The sequence below is a fragment of the Esox lucius genome, chromosome 11, assembly GCF_011004845.1.
Source record: "Esox lucius isolate fEsoLuc1 chromosome 11, fEsoLuc1.pri, whole genome shotgun sequence".
Classification (NCBI taxonomy): domain Eukaryota; kingdom Metazoa; phylum Chordata; class Actinopteri; order Esociformes; family Esocidae; genus Esox; species Esox lucius.
This window is the reverse complement of record NC_047579.1, coordinates 25,722,243-25,739,684: the sequence shown is the minus strand read 5'-3', so window position 1 is coordinate 25,739,684 and position 17,442 is coordinate 25,722,243. Positions and strand designations below refer to the sequence as shown.

The 17,442-nt window shown below is 46.5% G+C and overlaps 1 protein-coding gene across 6 annotated transcripts in view; it reads left to right on the top strand.

Moving 5' to 3' along the window:
- The window catches only part of LOC105022924 (RNA binding protein fox-1 homolog 3), a 377,689-nt gene that overhangs the window by 301,771 nt on the left and 58,476 nt on the right, over positions 1 to 17,442 (top strand). The window contains exon 1 of one of the 6 annotated variants that reach the window (XM_010891695.5): positions 2,496 to 2,925. The exons of the other annotated variants lie outside the window; for them this stretch is intronic. Within the exon in view, the coding sequence (XP_010889997.1) occupies positions 2,800 to 2,925 (126 nt within the window). The 5' untranslated portion in view covers positions 2,496 to 2,799. Of the gene's footprint in view, positions 1 to 2,495; positions 2,926 to 17,442 lie in introns of those variants that run through there. 6 annotated transcript variants of the gene reach the window in all.

Here is a 17,442-nt window from a genome sequence, read left to right as displayed (position 1 = left end):
GTTTGTCATTGAAGCGCCTCTCGAACATGGCCCACCAATCAGCCCTGTTTCAAAGTCACCGACTTTTCTTCTAGCGATGGTAGCCAAAATAATTTATTTCATTAACTTGTTTCTGTTATTTTGACAATGCAGTACCTAAATATTAAGGAGATTTTACGAAAGTACACAAAAGCCAATACACATAGCTCCTTTAACTGCTAATATTTTGTTCCCGCTACATAATGAGCAGTATAAGACAACTGAATATTAATCGTGCACATGTACATATGAACACTGTATCCATCCCTGTTATGCATCCAACGCTATGCACCACAAACCAGTTTCCTCTTCGGTTCTCTCTGTCCTCCTGATGGGGGAGCTGTGTCCATAGTGAAACCCCATGCAGTTGGCTGACAGAGAGCAAAGGTAAGGATATAACCAGTCGTCTCTTATGATGATTAGTGCTAGTAGTCACTATTGATCATGGTAATACAGTAAACAGTGGAAAACAGGCATGTGCCTACCAATCGTTCGGGCCCCATTAGCCAGTGCCTCTATTGGCTTTGATTATTGCTGACTCGGCTCGGAGTGCACAAGATGGATCCACGCTGCTGCTGCTTCTAGCCCCCCGTTTAACGGACTACATTAAAATGACGCCGGCCTCTGAGACAGCCAACAAAAATCGCCATTTTGTCACATACTTCCCGTTTTTTATTTGATTCATTATCTGGCGTGTCACCGGTATATGTTTGAAGGGTTATTATCGCCCGCTTTAAAAGCAGTAATGCCTTAAATCAGCTGATTGAATCTCCCCCCCCCCCACCTCGGTGTTAGTCCTGTCCCAGTGGATTGATCACAAAGCCGGGCCAGCTAGGAACACACCATGGGTTGGGGGATGGGGGGGAGAATAATGATTAGTGTGTCTTATTATCTAGTCGCCACAGTTAAAATGGTGATGATGGTGGTGATGATGAGGACGAGAACGAGGTGGTGGAGGACGGTGATTGCGGGGGTATTTTTCTTGTTGGATGATGTTCGTCAAAGGGATAAGTAGGCCTCCAGATCAAACCTGGAGTTAACTGAGGATATCTCCGGCAGATTCTGATAGCTTTGATTCCGCATGACACAAAGGAAGGCACTCTGGCGATTCATTCATCTCTCTCTTTGAAGGGAGTGGCCTGGCTCAGCTCATTTGAATTATTAACTGTGCGAACAGACAGGGGAAAAAAATATATATCGAGAGAGAGAGAGAGCGATGGAGAGATATATGTAGGGAGAGATCAGTCTCTCCTGAGCACCTGGAGGCTCATAACAGGCTGTTATACTGTATAGTTCATATAGCGGTAGTAGTGCCCCACCACTTGTCCTTAACACAGGATCTGGGGCCTGACCAGAACGCACCGAGGCAAGCATTCACGCATCTGGAGTTCCAGTTAACACAGACACAGTCTTGTCCAAGTCTCAATTAAGATCGGCCTGATTGCTCATTTTGCACAGGACCAGCTTCTCCCGCCGTTCTGTTCGGCTCGACAATTAGATCTACAAACCGCATCACCCAAGAATTACACCATGTTGGTTCATTATTACATTGTGCCGTGCCCCTTATTTGTATTCCCTAATCTGCCGCTAATCTGTGCCCGGACCCAGTGTTTGGTGCTAATGAATTGGAAGGAGGGGTTAGTTGAACTGGTGTAATTTCCCACTGCATGCTGTCTGAATGGGCCTGATTGAATCTGTGAACGGAGCGTCCCAGAGTGAGTTAATTTGGCACAGTGGACATGTGGCGTCTCCCACAGCAGGGCCCGATTATGATGGTCTTTCCGTGTCTCCGGGTGGGAAAGTGACCAAATTCGCAATGATATTATAGTAGCCACCCCTGCGCCATGCCCCAGACTCTATGGGCTGTGTTTGAAGGCTAGCCTGCGTCTGCTCCGTTTCCAAGGAACCGACACATTTCTGGCATCAATAATTAGGGTGCAGACTCTCTCTATCGGTGTCGGATGGATATTTACCGCTATACGCCTCAGCAGCCTCTGACGAATCCACGGCCGGGGCTAATAGCGTGAACATTTGCCATTGGTGCTGTATGTGTCCTTGAGCGCGGCTCCGGCTTAGACGCAGGGAGACTGTGGACAGCATTAGGCTCCGAGGGGGGAGCCTGCAATTAAAAGGCGGCATGCCGGGTCCCGCGAGGTGCTAATGCCCAGGATCAGCTGCTGTTCTAATGTCATTTCATCCTCTCAGTCATTCACATGGCCTGTTTGATGTGGGAATACACTGGGGACTTCACCCCCACCACCACCACAACTCACTACCCAACCTCTTTTAAACCCCCCCCCCCGAACCCCCCCCCCCCCCCCAGCGGTCTACACCCCCACCCCCACCAACCCGGATTGCACAGAACCTCCCCTTCTGTGTCTGAATGCTTATGTTGGCTTTTATCGTTTCCAAAGTAAACAGAGTGGCGTCGGGATAGAGGGGGAGAGAGAGAGAGAGAGAGAGAGGGAGAGAAGTCAAAAAAAAAGATTAGAGAGGTGTCACATGCTCATTGCCAGCGTGCTGCTGACTGCCGTGGTCCTCTACTGGAGACACTGAAGCGCAGAGAGAAAAGTGTCATTCAAAAGGCTACAGGAAGGAAAATACAACAAGACCCAGAAAGAGGGGAAGAGCAGAGCAGGAGAAGCACAACGAGTGATACGCTGTGCCAGAAGGAGAGAAGCAGAGAGCGAAAGAGAGAGAGAGAGAGAGAGCGAGCGAGCGAGAGCAAGAGACAGAGTACCTCGAGCGTGAGAGAAAGAGAGCGTAGGATCTCCCTGCTAAATGCGCAAAGCGTCTCGTTACCACACGCTGAGCTCCATGGCCAACTCAGGCTGTCTGCTTCTATCCAGCCCTGGGATGCTACCTCACTCCCTTCATTGTCCTCCAGCCTTCCTCTACCTGGCCGAGGTAAGACTCTCCCCATCTCATTCCCTCTCCTCTCTCTCTGTCGCTCTATCTTCGTCTGTTTGCCGTGGCTCCGTTCGCTTGGCAGCACATGATAGCGTTGTGTTTTCCTGAGTACTCCTCCGAGCCGACCCTGACCCTTCCCGCACAGTCAGGAAAGGGGTCAACTCCTTTCTTGTCTCCTTTTCAGGCTTCATGTCCTCCTTTTCTGTTTTATCCTCTAATCCACACTGGGCAGATTTGAACGAGGGCGTTCATGAATTAGCAAGAGGGGAGTGAGACCGGGATAGGAAGTTAGTATTTCGGTAGAATTTCTTTTCATGTGAATGTAACGCTATATTTTTGTCATCAGATTATGGTCACACTGTCCTGTGACGTTTTGTTTTCTGTCAGTCTGTTTTCCTGAGAAGTGTCTTTGAAACAGCACTCCAGTGGCAGGCACTGTGCAGTTTGTAAGACAGGGGATATTGAGCAACTCTTAGACGCTCACTTTTCCACCATGATCATCTGCACTGACATGTGTTTGAGCTATTACACGATGCTTGGATTTTGGTTTGTTCCATTGATTTCTTGCCACTGATCCACCTTTTGCTTTGTGAAAATCACAAGACTGCATTTAAATGTGCCGAGAGTGAACAGCAACCCGACAACAAGGTGACTGTTTAGAGCCCATGTGCATCTCTTTAATTATTCAAAACATTTTAATTTGGCTAGGGGGAGTGGCCGCCTGTTCAATTGTGTTTTTTACTACCGCTAGCTAGCATGTGTTGCAGTAAACAGTGTGTTACTGCAGTGATTGAAGCAAATGATTGTAAGGCTGGCGGGATGAAACCCTACTGCTTCCTCCCTTTAACTCCTGCTTCCCCATCAGGGTAATGGCTTTCTCCCCTCCTACCCATCTGTCCAGCCCCCCCCCACCCCCCACCCACCCCAAGCTAGGCCCTCGTAGGGGGGACAGGCATGTGGACAGCCAGGTGCCAACAACACACGCTGCATGTAGAGAAGCCAAGGCTTCCCTAAGGAGATACTGCTTTTATTCATGACCTCAGGAGTGTGTGTGTGTGTGTGTGTGTGTTTATTTTTCGACTGTGTTTGTTCACGAGGAATTGTTATATAATATTTCCTTCAGTTTTTCTCCTGCTATGTAAAAAATGTAAGACGTAGGCCTAAACGCGATTATGTTCATATTGAACCTAACCGTGTCTTTTACAGTTAGTGTATGACGTTTTTACCAGCTTCAGTAATAATGAGTTGGTTACGTCACCCGTCGTGAGGCATGTTTTTCCCCCCATCCTCTCAACGAATAGCGTTTTGCTTTGTTCGAATCGTTAGTAGTACTTCAGAGTACACATTGAGAAGCATCTTTGTTTCGTCACATTAGTAAATGATTCCCCTTCTTTTCTGTTGTGTTGGCCCACCAGGCAGATTCATCCTCGGCAGGCTTGTTTGGGAAATGACCCACTGAATCAAGATTTAGCTGTTTGCCCTGTCTTCTGTGCTGACCCCACTCTTGTTGCTTGGCCATCACTCCTTTTCAGATGGGTCACTGCTTCCTCTGTGCCTCTCTTTTTATACACACGGCGGGCGAGAGGTCCAACCGCCGCCTCTCCGAGGAGAGAGAGAGACACACCGACTTTTGGGAGAATAGATTGAGGTGATAGCCTTTTGCCTGGCACTTTATTTGAATTCAAAAAGGCAGGCTGCATTAGAATGGCTGGGAGTTCTTTGGGTATTATGTGTGAACATGAGGCTCTATAATAGGCAGCACGGACGTACAGAGTTTATTACATAAAAGATTACCAAGCCCCAGCCTTCCCCTGTTCTGCGTTGCCGCGGTTTGGCACAGCATAGTTCTTCATCGGCAAGCTGCTTTGATGCTCCTTCTAGCGGGTTGATGCGCGTATGAATCTTGGCTAAATGTTTGTTTTCATTAACACAAGTAGAGGCTCCTGTGGTGCAATGGGAGAATTACGGCTATTCCGCTTACAGAACGCTAGCATAATGATACAGTACCTTCTGTCGCTGTAGAGCTGTGGGTTTTCCCCCAGAATTCCGAGGGTTTTTCGAGACCCTCAGCTAAACGCAAAAAGCCGCTTGTCTTTCTGTAGAAATGTCACCTTTCGCCCTCGGTCGATCGGTGTTTGACAGTAGCTTATTCAATGATTTACGGCGCCCGATATTGACAGCTTGGATGAATTACAACAGGCCTCAGTTGTTTACCTCATGGTTGTATATTAAAGCATAAATATATGTATGATACGAACTGCGAGGCGGGATGCATAAGCCCACACTATGTAGCTATGGCATTTACAGTAGCCAGGCTTCACTCGGCATCTCATGGACGTCCTGTTCTGCAGGCTTTGGGTGTGCATCTAACTGTGCTGGTAAATGCAAGTCTACTGTAAGCAGGAAACAGTTCAATTAAAAAGAGACAGTTCCTTAAGGCTCAGGGGACAATCAGCTGTTGTTATTGGCTGTGTGTCTTACATGGTTCTCTCGGTTAGAGCTCAGTGCCCTATCGGGAGATCTCACATTTTCCGAAATTGCTTTCTTTGATTTGTAATTGGATTTGGTATCTTTACATTCCGCTGTGTTGATATCTACCCTTATTGTCATATATATGCTGATTGATTTTCTTTTTTTTCTTCTCTTTTTTTTTTTCTTCTTGAATACGTTCGATTTTTCTTTTTTTCTTTTTTTTTTTGGGGGGTGGGGGGGGGGGGGGGGGGGGGGGGGGGTTAAACTAGCATGTTAAATGGTTAGCGGACCCGCGGAGTGAAGCGTTTGCGCTGATGGAGAGGTGGCGGTCAGGTTTTACCTGGCCATCTGTCGGGGGTAGAGTGCGGGTGGGCACCGGGGGAGACCGCCTGGGGGGAGGTGCGTGTGTTCTCCTCCACAGCAGGGCGCCACTGATCTCTGTCCTGTCATTGTAACTGACTCCAGCCTGCCTGGCCGCGGTGATCCCCGCTGGGAGTGGAGGGAGGGCCCGGGGACACCCCGGAGGAAGAGACCCGGACAGGACCCGGGACAAGCACCGCGCTCCTTTGGCTGTTGGCCGATGGGGGGTGTTCTCCATGTTCCCCGGGGTTAGGGTTGATGCTAACGCAGAGGAGACTGGGCCTTTCTAGGGGATCATTATTATATGGCGGGCTGTGGTATTGACAGCTTTGAATAGAGATGCAGTCTGCAACCAGGAGCCTAATAGGTTCTGGTCTCTACATGGGCTCTCGTTATGCCTGTGCGGATGCACGTCAGCTGGCTTGGAGAAATGAGACACCGCTTCTTTGAGCTTTGAAATGAGACTGAGGAGGAGGAGGAAGGCTGGCTTCTCCCCCGTCCGCTGACCTCGGGGGTGGGTTAACTGAGAAAGGTTGTCTGTTTTTACGCCACGGTGAACGAGACCCCTTTACTGTACGTTGGCGTTATCTTTAAATGCTTTCTGTTAAAGCGGGACCCAGTATTCTTTGAAGATTACAAGAGAGCTGGGAGTAGTGGAGGCTGCTTACAGGGCTTTCTCGTTTCTTTATTCCTCGTTCTTCCCTCTCACACACTCAACACACACACACACACACACAGACACACACGGATATTCACCCACATGTATGCTCATATTCATTTTCCACTGCTGTAGCATGTGCATTTAGAACACTTGTCACTGCCAAATAATTTATATATCGCGTTTGCTAGATTTTTTTTTTTATCGTATTTATATATTTTTTTACTTCTCATGCAGTCTTTCTCTTGTTTTATATTAGAGTTTTATTGAACTGATTTCATTGTCTCAGAGCCGATACATAAGTGTTGCCCTAATCCTGCTACATCTGCTCTGTACGCCACCAATAAAACGTTGAAACTCTTATTATTGACAAGTTACTCTTTTATTTTATTTTTTTATTTTTTTTCCCGTTTCATAAATTCTAAACACATTCATGGCATATTTTATAATTTCATTCTGTCACGAAGAAAGCTGGACTTGGCACGTTAATGCAGTCAGTTTGCTGCAACTTTGATTCAATCAAGCTCAATTCAAAAACTTCAAACTCTATTTCATTGGCAGTGGGGAATACATTCGAGGGCATTGTGTGTTTTACCTAAGAGTATTCCTCTCTGCCATTCAGCTGTTTTGCCCCTTAAACAGCAGACTCATAACGCCAGAACAAAAGCGGAGGGGACTGATTGAAATGTTTTCTCACTTTTCCTCTGCGCCCTGGAGGAGAATTTTAAATCACAGCTCAGTCGTTTATGTTGAAATTTCATTTGGTTGGTGAGCTGAGCGAGGGCTGCCTAGTTCTTCAGAGGGAATGCCAGTCACGCCACAATCCCTCCATGTGACTTCTCTTAAGGCTAGCCACCGCCGTTCTCTGTTAGACCAGAGGAAATGGAACCAAATTACATTTCCTCCCCACAACCAAGAATGCCACAAACAGTTCAATAAACATACTCATGCATGAACCCGTATTTTTGAGGCTTGAGTGTGTCGGTTGGGTTGGGGGGGGGGGGATTAACGCCAAAACATACCACCATGTGGATTTTGAAGTGATTGGTTTTGTGATCTTTTAAAATATCAGCCTGGTTTCAGAAAAACTGGGTGTTCTCAAACCTGCATCTCAATGGCCTCCTTCTCCAGGCAGGGATTTAGTACAGCTCAAGAATGTCCGCTTGGTTTTGCAATCGCCGACGTTACGTTTGCTTCAGCGCTCCTTTAGCTAAAGCCAGACCACAAGTAGAGCACGCTGAAGGGGCAGAGACACCTTCCCTTCTCTACACGGACGGAGCTCGCTCACACAGACACACACAGGGATAAAATGGGGGGGGGGGGGGGGTGATAACCCCACAGTGAAAATCCATTATAACTGTGTGTTTGTTTGGGGTGACTCCTTCTCGTTTTACTGACATAAAATATATCCAAAGGTTTTTCTATTTCTTTGAATGGCTCGGTAAAATGCTTAAGCGGCCCTAGCAGCTTGACTCCAATTATTTCTTTACTGCGGTATCTTAGCCAGCTGTGATTATGATGTTTATAATGTAGCGCGTGTCCCTCTCATCCTGTCCTTCAAGCCTCCTCCTCTCGGACGGATCCTCTCATATGAGACACATTATCCCGGGTGCTGAGTTAACAAAGTGGTCGTACGAGTGAGGAAGCCGTCGTTAAAGTCACAGCACCTTTTTCGTCGTCCCCCCCCCTCCCCCCCCCCCCCCCCCCGCTTTATAATGACGGTAGAGAACAGCAAAGCGCTCTCCCTCCGCGCGCTCGTCTCTTCCTTCCCTGGCTGTTTTTTTTTCTCTCCACCATTTAGAGAGGGATTGTGAAATCGAGTTCTTCGGGCAAATGCTGAAATTTAGTTTTTCAAAAGGTCATTATCAGTCTTGGTCTAGACACAGTGTGTGCTCTTCGACTGCGGTGAGCTTGAGGAAATAATTTCTCATATCAGAGCCACTTTTTAAAGTAGTTTTCAGTGTCACAGTTCTTATTTGTTTTCGCCTTGCCTTGCAATATTTCCCCACCTTCTCATTTTGGAGCAGGTTACTGTATATATTACTGTTGAAAGGCACTCGGGGTCATCCTTTAAAGACGATCAATATTTGAACTATACTCTTGTGGTTCAGCATGTACTGGTGTCTACAATTAAATGGTGCTTGAAATTGATTTTAGGTTCTCTGTAAAATATAAAAAAAGTCTGAAGGTATTTGGAAATGGATGGAAGTTGTAGGAGTGTGCTTCTGGCATACACAATTTAGATGACCTCTATCAGGCAGATTTATGATCGTTTTTGTTCCTCCTGATCAAAATGAACCGTTTTATGTTTTTCACAACACGGAGGAGGGACTGATTTTGGTTTCTTTATAATTTTTTTTAAGTTTTATTAATTCCCATTGCATTTCTGCGTCAGCTGTCACTACTTAAATACATCCCGATTAGATGGTTATTAGAATTACAAGTGGACCGAACTGCCTTCCTGCTGCGTTGAATAAACAAAATAAACGCTCACATTTTTCTTCGCTCCTGGCGCCCGACTGAAAACAGGTAGGTGCTTCATTACTCTCTGCTAGTTGGATAATCACCTCAGAAGGCGTGAAGAAGCTTGTTTCCCCCAAACCTGTGTCCTCCTCCTCCTCCCCGTCTGGCTCAGTTTCGTCGGGAGCCCGGATCTGCCTGCTTTGTCTCGCAGCAGTTTGTTAGTGGAGCTTGCCTCTGTGTTTCCCTCCAATCATCTATCAAGGTGAACAGTGTGGCAAAGCGCATCGCCTCAGGGTTCCTCCCCATGTGCTTAGGAGCTTTTATTAGGTCTCAAAGGGACCCTGGCTATGGTGCCTTAAAAAATTGAACTTACAAATTACTGCCTCCACAGGCTGTGTGTGTGTGTGTGTGTGTGTGTGACTGTGTATACTTAATGCTCTATAGAGTTTTACACATCCTTTTATGTGTGCATAAAGGCCCCCATGTAGAGTATGTGTTCATATGCCATTCAGATTAGTGTCAGTGAATTAGTTAGTGCGCGTGCATGCGTGGGCACGTGCGCGTGCGTGTCCGTGGGTGTGAGCGAGTCTGTGCATATGAGGTCCGTATTAGTACAGCGTGTCCTTGTGAGAATAGTGATCATGTACAGTGGGTCTCCCAGGGGACTCCGGAGGTGGGGTCAGTACCAGCTGTCTTCTCCCTCAACGCCACTCTCCAGTTGATGCCGTTCGCGTTAGCAGAGAGATAAGCCGCCGCGGAGTCACTCTGAACCAGCTTAATGTTTTCCATTCCTCACCGTTGTTCAGCCCTTTGATTCTAATTTAATGACTCGGGAATTGTATCTCCACATTGTTATCATTTAGCAATAGCAAGTAATGAATAGTGATTAGAAGGGAGAACATGCTGAAAGAGTACGCTTTTCACCCAGGAACCGTCGGAACGGTGCACTGAGAGGAGATACTGTGTTGTGGAGAAGGGCCTTATTTACCCACCCAGCTGTTTTTTTGTTTTTTTTTATGTAAATACCTTATTTCTTTGTCAGACAGGCCACTATCAGCCCTAATGTGAATAATCTGTCTAATATCCTTGGCATTCTGGCTCCCTCAATGAACTGTAATAAACTAATAAATTACTCTGCAAATTTTTTCCAATGATTGCGCTTTCTGGTGCTTGGAGAGAAAGTGCTAATTAAGAGAATGTGAATGAAATTCTAGAGCAGTGTGGTATGAATGTGAGGGAGACAAATGCGATTTAGCTCTGTCGCGAGCAAGTGGAAAATTGCTGTGTAAATGGGAGGTTGTTGCCGGCGAACGTTTTCTGTGTGCTTACATTTCATGGGTGAGAATCCAATCTTGCAGGGCAGCAAGTCCACACTGCCCTCTTTGATAGGCTCCTATGTAGTCCGTCAACTCTGCGATAGTGCTCGAAAAGATCCCCAAATCACCTCTGGAAGGCACACACACACACACACACAAACACACACAAACACACACAAAGAAATGAAAGGTAAAAGCCATTGTGATACTGAGGAGTTGAACTGACAATGTGGAGAGTTGGTGACAGCGTATGCTGTACAACAATTTGCCCCGCTTTCCAATTGACCAGAATTCCTGACACTCGACTCGGTGCAAAGCCGGACACATTCCAGTATTCACAATTGTCCCTCTCTTTTGTGGCAGCCGTGTGTTTTTTTTGCATGTATATTTCACTTCTAACCTGTGATTGTAGGTGCTTCAGGCGGGCAACAGCCTCGCTCGCTTTCCCCCCCCGCTTCCCTTTTCCCTCCGTTTCATCTCACATCTCTGAGTCCGGGGACAATTTTATCTATTGGTGTGGGCAGTTTTGGAGAGAATTACGGTGACAGAGCCATGGAAATGATAGGCCGGCAGTGAGATATCTGTGCCCAATAAATTCTCCATTCCTCAACATAATTTACGAGGGAGGTTTGTGTGCGTAAGACCGACAGTGTGCCAGGTATCCATCTCCACCTGCTCCTCCACTTCAGTACCTAGCTCCCTCCAATCCGCTTTAAGGCGGCAGCCCGGCTACTGCTCGATTTATAGGCATCCACAGTGGCCACACTCAATAATTTATTTTCACTTTCATTTGTTCTGGTAAACAATGCTTCTGATGATTCTGCTCTGCATTTCCCACACTGCTGCTGGATTAAGTTGGATGATTATTGTTTGGTCACTGCAGAACCATTACCGCGCGAAGAGAAGGAGAGCATTTTATTAAGATGATGCATGGCGCCAGTGTATGTGAGACTGCACATCTAAATCCCCAAAAGGCCTTGAAGTGAAGTATTGTACTGTATTCGCAAAGGTCATGGGTTCCCCTGATTATACTGTATGAAGGCAGGCCAAATGCTGCAGGATTTTATATTTATATTCCGGTTTGATATGTGTGAAGGGGCTTTTCCCTCAGAGAACAATGCCCTCAATGATATGGGGGGGGATTAGTCCGTTAGCTAAGAGTCCTGGCTGCTATTGTGGTCAGTCTTTTTCATGTGTTATTCCACACACAGTGGAATTTCTGCGGCAAATTGTAGCTTTGCATTTTGAAGGCGTTGACGTTAGCCAGAAGTGCAAGAAAAGAGAGAAGTAGATTGAATCCCGTCTGTCATATGTCCCGTCGTTACGGCCACATAACCGCCACCATATACACCGACCCTCAGTTTGGTTTTTCAATGAAGGTCTGAATTCACTTCCCAAAGTTGTGCGCTGATTCAATAAAGAGAGGATGAGTGGGACTCCAGGGCAGTGGCACTTCTCAATTCAGTTAAAGAAGTGAGCAGAGTACCAGCCATTATTGGGTTAGCTTTAACCTCTTATTTGGGCTGGAGAAATAGTGTCCGTAACCATCTGAGATCTGCTTCTGGCAAGACAGTCTTTAATCACCGCTTCACACACTGCCGGCCTGTTTACACAATGGACAACTTGGAGCACCTAAAATCCCATAGCACAAGGGTTCCCCACCTTGTTTTCCCCCTCAACACGGACCGTGGTTAAGTCTTCAGTTAACTCTGACGGTCTGCTATTTACCTGCCCCACTTTTCGCTTTTCTCGCAGTTCAAAGATCTTGTGCAAATTGTGGTTAGGGCATGTGCAAAAATTACTAATGGTTTCGCATATCACTCGTTCCTATGGAAAATCGCTCCTTAGGCCATCTACTCTCACACTGTCCGTTGTAAAGTTCAGGGAGAATGTCGGCAATCTCGGCCCTAGACATTTCCACACAGTGCCACCAACACAGTGCCACCAACAGCCCAGGGATTTGAAGAAGAGGTTTGAATGTTAGAGGCATTGATGGGCGTTTAGTCCATCCAATCTGCATGAGGTGCAGGTGTAACTTTCACAGGGATGTTTCTGTATCAGGATGAGTCAGATGTGTCAGTTGTAGCAAATCCACAGCCGGTGTTTGGGAAACCCTGACATTAATCCTGTTCTGGAGGCAACTCTGTTTGCAAGGCAGCAATTATGTGATTGGTTGCTTCATGCCAAATACCAGAACCACTCGTGAACTAGCTATAGTCATTTGGGGATAGGCTGAAACGCACATGAAACATTCACAGGCAGCTAGCTATCTGTTGCAAGTTCATTTGACTAAATTGTAGTCAGTCAGTGATTATTGTCGTCTGTGGTATTTTACCTGAAATGCATGTACAAAATGAGGGTTTTCTCTACTCCAACGCTTAATCCAGCGAAGTATTTATATTCTGTGACTTTATCTTTGCATAATGTCTCCTCATTCATTGGTCAATTACACAGGTGGTTTAATATGCCCATGGAGTTTGGAGGTGGGGCTTCGAGTGTCTCTAACAGGTTCCGTTCTAGCTCCTGTGCGTGCAGACGCTTGCTAGCAGCTTGGATGGAAATGGCTGAATAACATGCAGGTGTACACGTTAGCAATGTAACATGGCCGGTCTAGTTAGAGTGTTAGGATTTAGGGTAATGACATCACGGGATCCTGCATAGCACTAACCCAGCACATGAGACCTCTCAGAATATGCCCCCTGTTTGAAATGTAAGCTCTCCTATCACCGTTGAGGTTAACCGTGACATTATTTCTGAATTGGGGCCAGAGCAAGATTCATGACTAGACAAAACACCAGCCTGGCGTAAATAGTAGCCCTGGACTTCTACCTCATGCACTTCGTCTTCACGTAGGTCTTCTCCCATGGACACATCGGGATGTGAGACGCTGTTTCTTCCAGGAGAATACTCAATGTATTCTCCCGATTTTTCACAATCGCCTACAGTATTCCCAGCACGCCTCTCATGTCAGCACACCTGCTTATTGGCCGGGCATACCTGTGTCTTTAACTAGACAGGGCACTCAATGGGAGCGGACTAGGAAGGCTCCTTCACAGGGGACTTAATCGAATCTACTCCCCCTTAACCTGGATCTCCACTGTCACTGACACGCATGCGTCATCTCCAATAAACCTGGTGAAGTCAAATCACGTGGAAGCCAGCCATTTTGGGTAACTGGGATTGGCACCGGGCCTTCATGTTACCTGCCAGATAGCACTTACTCTAATGCACTGCATGGCCCAACGTTTTTTCGTGCCTGACTCAAACCATGTCTGGAGGGTTATTGCCACTGTTGACACGTTGGTCACATGCTTTCAGTACCATGTTTAATTGTGTTTGTACCTGAATTCTAAAACGTCGCTTTCATTCGATTTTGAGGTCCTCTTTGTCACTCTCTTTTTGCTTGATCACTCTGTCGCATCTCCTTTCGTTCCCCCCTCTCACCCATCTGTGTGTGTGTGTGTGTGTGTGTGTGTGTGTGTGGTTAGTACTGAGTGCATCCGTGTAAGTGCTCACCAGCAGGTTATTCCCTCTGAACTGGGGCTCTTATTTAATGCTAATTGCAACAATTAGCATGTGAATGAGGAGGAAATTAGATAATAGAAGTAGGATAAATATTGATGTTAATTAATATTCTAGTAATGGGGCACTGCACCAGGTTACTATAAATTTATACACTGTCACACAACTGTCATTTGCATATATTAACCTAGACCAATTTGAGGTAAACAAGATTGTTGTTAAAGTAAAAAAATAAATCAGTTAACTCTTGGAAGGTGACCATGTCACCTGTGTGGGGAGAAACATGAAAATAGAAGCTGGGCCTTGGGGTTCATTTCAACGGTCCTGTCAGTCCTGTATTCACTGGTGGTGTCTAAAGTGGTAAACATCTGCGTTGGAAGGTTAAATGGCATCAATCAGACTGTCAGGCAGCTGACCTAGGGAGGAGCCCTTTTAATTTCTTTGTAATAACTGCAGCTCGGCGCTTCAACGCCAGCCAGAGTGAGACGGATGACATTGCGTGGTCTTTCCCGGGGTCACCCGAAGCTCTTGTCACACGGTAGCCGTATGGACCGGGCCCCGGCGTCTTGTTGTCCGGCCGAGGCAGTGAGAGACTCTGCAGTAGGGAGACACAGAGGAGGCAGTGACCCGGGACAGATAGCCCTGGATGATAGGGGACTGTGACTGAGCACCCACTGGGGTGGAAGTAAAAACGTCCCCTGGAAGGCAGGCGCCCACCATCTGGACAATAGCCCACGTCTGCAAATCAGCAACGCGCAACTGACAGCCATCAACACACACACACACAGTATACAACAACGCAATACATTAATACACTCAGCCCCAGAACAGGCACGCACAAATACACAAAAAAAAACTGTCTGCTGTTTCCTTTTCTTTTTTACCAAAACGAGAGAGAAAGCGAGCGGGGGGAGGAGTGGAGCGCCGGGGGCGAGCGGCCAATGGAGAAACCTCATTTCTTCCGGCGTGCTGCAGCGAGTGGGTTATTGAGGTGGCTGTAATTTGATAAGGAGAGGAAACTCAATGGACTGTGAGCAAGTCAGCAGTTTCAGGCCAGTCACATTTCTGATGTGATGTGGAGGTGAAGGTACTGGTGGGAGGGATGGAGGGAGGCGAGGGAAGGGGTGGAGGGAGTGGGGTTCCCTGACATTCACAATCTCACTTTCATGGGAACATGGGGGGGGGGGGGGGCTCTGATCCACTCGAGGTCCGGAAAGTTCTCGGATGGAGCTGCCGGCGTCGTTCCCAGGCCCGTGGCCCACATCCACCGGTCTGATCAATCCTCATCTTGGGATCTCCCACTGAGACTCTCAATCCTCTGTTTCAAATGCTCACTCACGCCTTCCGTTATCCCCATTAAACATGCTCTTTATTCTCCTTTTCTACCCAAAGTCACTTTTTGTTGTTGTAGCTGTTTCTTCCTCGCCCGATAAGAGACATAAGTGTGATCAGTGCCGGCCTTTGATGTTACCATAAATAATGGGGCAGCGTGGCCTACTCCAGAGCCCTCAGCTTCCTAATTCAGATCAAAGATTAGTTCCACGTAGGCCCTGGCCCGGCCCTGGCTGGAATAAATCCCGTTATTGGATTCCAGGAGCCCTGCACAGCGAGCTAGGCACCTCCCTCTCCTGCGCCGTCCCTCGTCAGACGATGGGCCTGAAGACTTTCACACGCAGCCTATTGAGCTGTTTGTACTCCCAGGAATCTACAAGAAAGAGAGAAACAAGAAAGGCTGAACAATGCTGACTTTTTAATCAACACCGCGTTCAGAGGCAATCAGCAACGGCAACCAGACGGTTGAGAAATCTCTGAGAGAACAGAGGGATGGAGGGATTTTTTTTTTTGTGAAGCTACTGTTAAACAGGCTGTAAAATGCTCCCCCCGAATCTCTAAGGCTTTGGAATCTGGCGAGCCGATACAGGAAGTTAGTCTCGTTCACACATGAGCAGCTGCTCTTATCTGGCTGAGGGCGTAGTCAATCTGGGGCATGGTGTTTTACAATGGCAGCGCCCCATTCTAAATGTCTGTGCTGATCTCCTCGGACTCATGGACGCGAATATAATTCGGTCTGGCCAGTAACTGGACGTTGAATTAGAACGAATGATCTATGGCTGAACCTCATAGGTAGAGTCTTCCCACTGTTAAAGACTAAATGGGAATCCTTTAGTAACATTAATAGGCACGGAGAACCCAGGCCGGACCGGTCCATTGTTAGCCTGTTAAAGGAACGACTTACTGAGCCTTTTGTGAAGTATTGAAGAAAAAAAGTATCCGGCACCGAGCTAGACCGCTCTCAGTAAGACCAGAAGTGAAGACGAGATGGGAGGAAGGGGCAGAGAGAGTGAGAGTGAGAGAGAGAGAGAGACCAGAGAGCGAGAGAGAGACCAGAGAGAGAGCACTTTTCTAACAGTAATATGTTTATATAACCCCAGCCCTATCCATCACTACTCATCTAGCCAGGGCAACATGCTGCGATTCTTTTTTGACGTTTGCATGTACAGTAGGGATTGAGAAAAAAAACATCACCCCTTCCTCTTAACTTAGGACCTTCAAAACAGTTCACTTTTTGAAAATAGGTCTCATACCCAAATCTTAAAATCCCAAGCTTTATCCCTGTAAAAAAAACAAAAACATAATGGCAGCTGTATTCTCTGAGGATTTGGTGTTCGTATCTGGTCATGAATAGCCATACTGAGCAAGCATACCGTGGGGCCCACGCATAGATTAGGAGTCATACCCGTTCTTCCCTCAGTTCCTGTGTTCATCTAAGGAATTCCACTTGGTAAACAAATTGTACCAGAGTAAGGACATTCAGAGCTTGAAGTCCAGGACATAGACAGCATGAAAACCATCACTAAGTATGAAACACAGTTGTACTTCTCAGTATAACCGAAAGACGAGGAAATATATTTCCTCCAGCGCAAACACATAGACACACACACACCACCAACATCACCCACTGGATTGCTTATTGAAACATAGAATCCATTCATTTAATTGAGGTCAGTGTACAATTAAAACATTCAGAATCTATCAAACAATGAATTGTGCCCCAAATTGCACAGTGTGGCGGTCAGGCAGACACTGGTGGATGGAAAAGCTCCCCAGGGTATGTGTGTGTGTGTGTGTGTGTGTTTTTTTAGGTGTACGTAAACACTAAGGATATCAGATAGATGGCCATCCAGAATGCTGCTGAGTGTGTGTACTCCATTTTGTGAGGTGCTGAAGGTTTAGACGCACAGAGGATGCATTTGTATCACATCTCTGACACACAATCTATACTTCGATATATGGTAATGTCTGTGTTTCTGTGTAGATTGAAATTCTGTCTCACTGTGGCTATGGACAAGTAAGGATCTGGTAATGCGCTAATATGGGCATTTCTTACAGTTTTTCTACTTCAATTACAAAATAAATTAAATCTCTTTCCATATTGGACCTCCTGGTGTTTTTCATATGGAATTAGACTGCTGTGTCAAGTGTTCAGCATTGCACTGAAAAAAGAGGGGGGTGAATCAGTCTTGTTATAATCTATTTAAGCAGCTACATTTCTGGCATTGTGTTACATCCCACAGCACAGTTCTATTTTCTGCTGTTGGCATTAGTAGAAACCTATTGTAATTGGTGGAAACATTAAACCAGCTGATGTAATGGGTCATTACAGACTACTAGTTGTTAGGTACGTAATATCTTCTTTTTACTCTCTAGCGACTCCTTATGGAA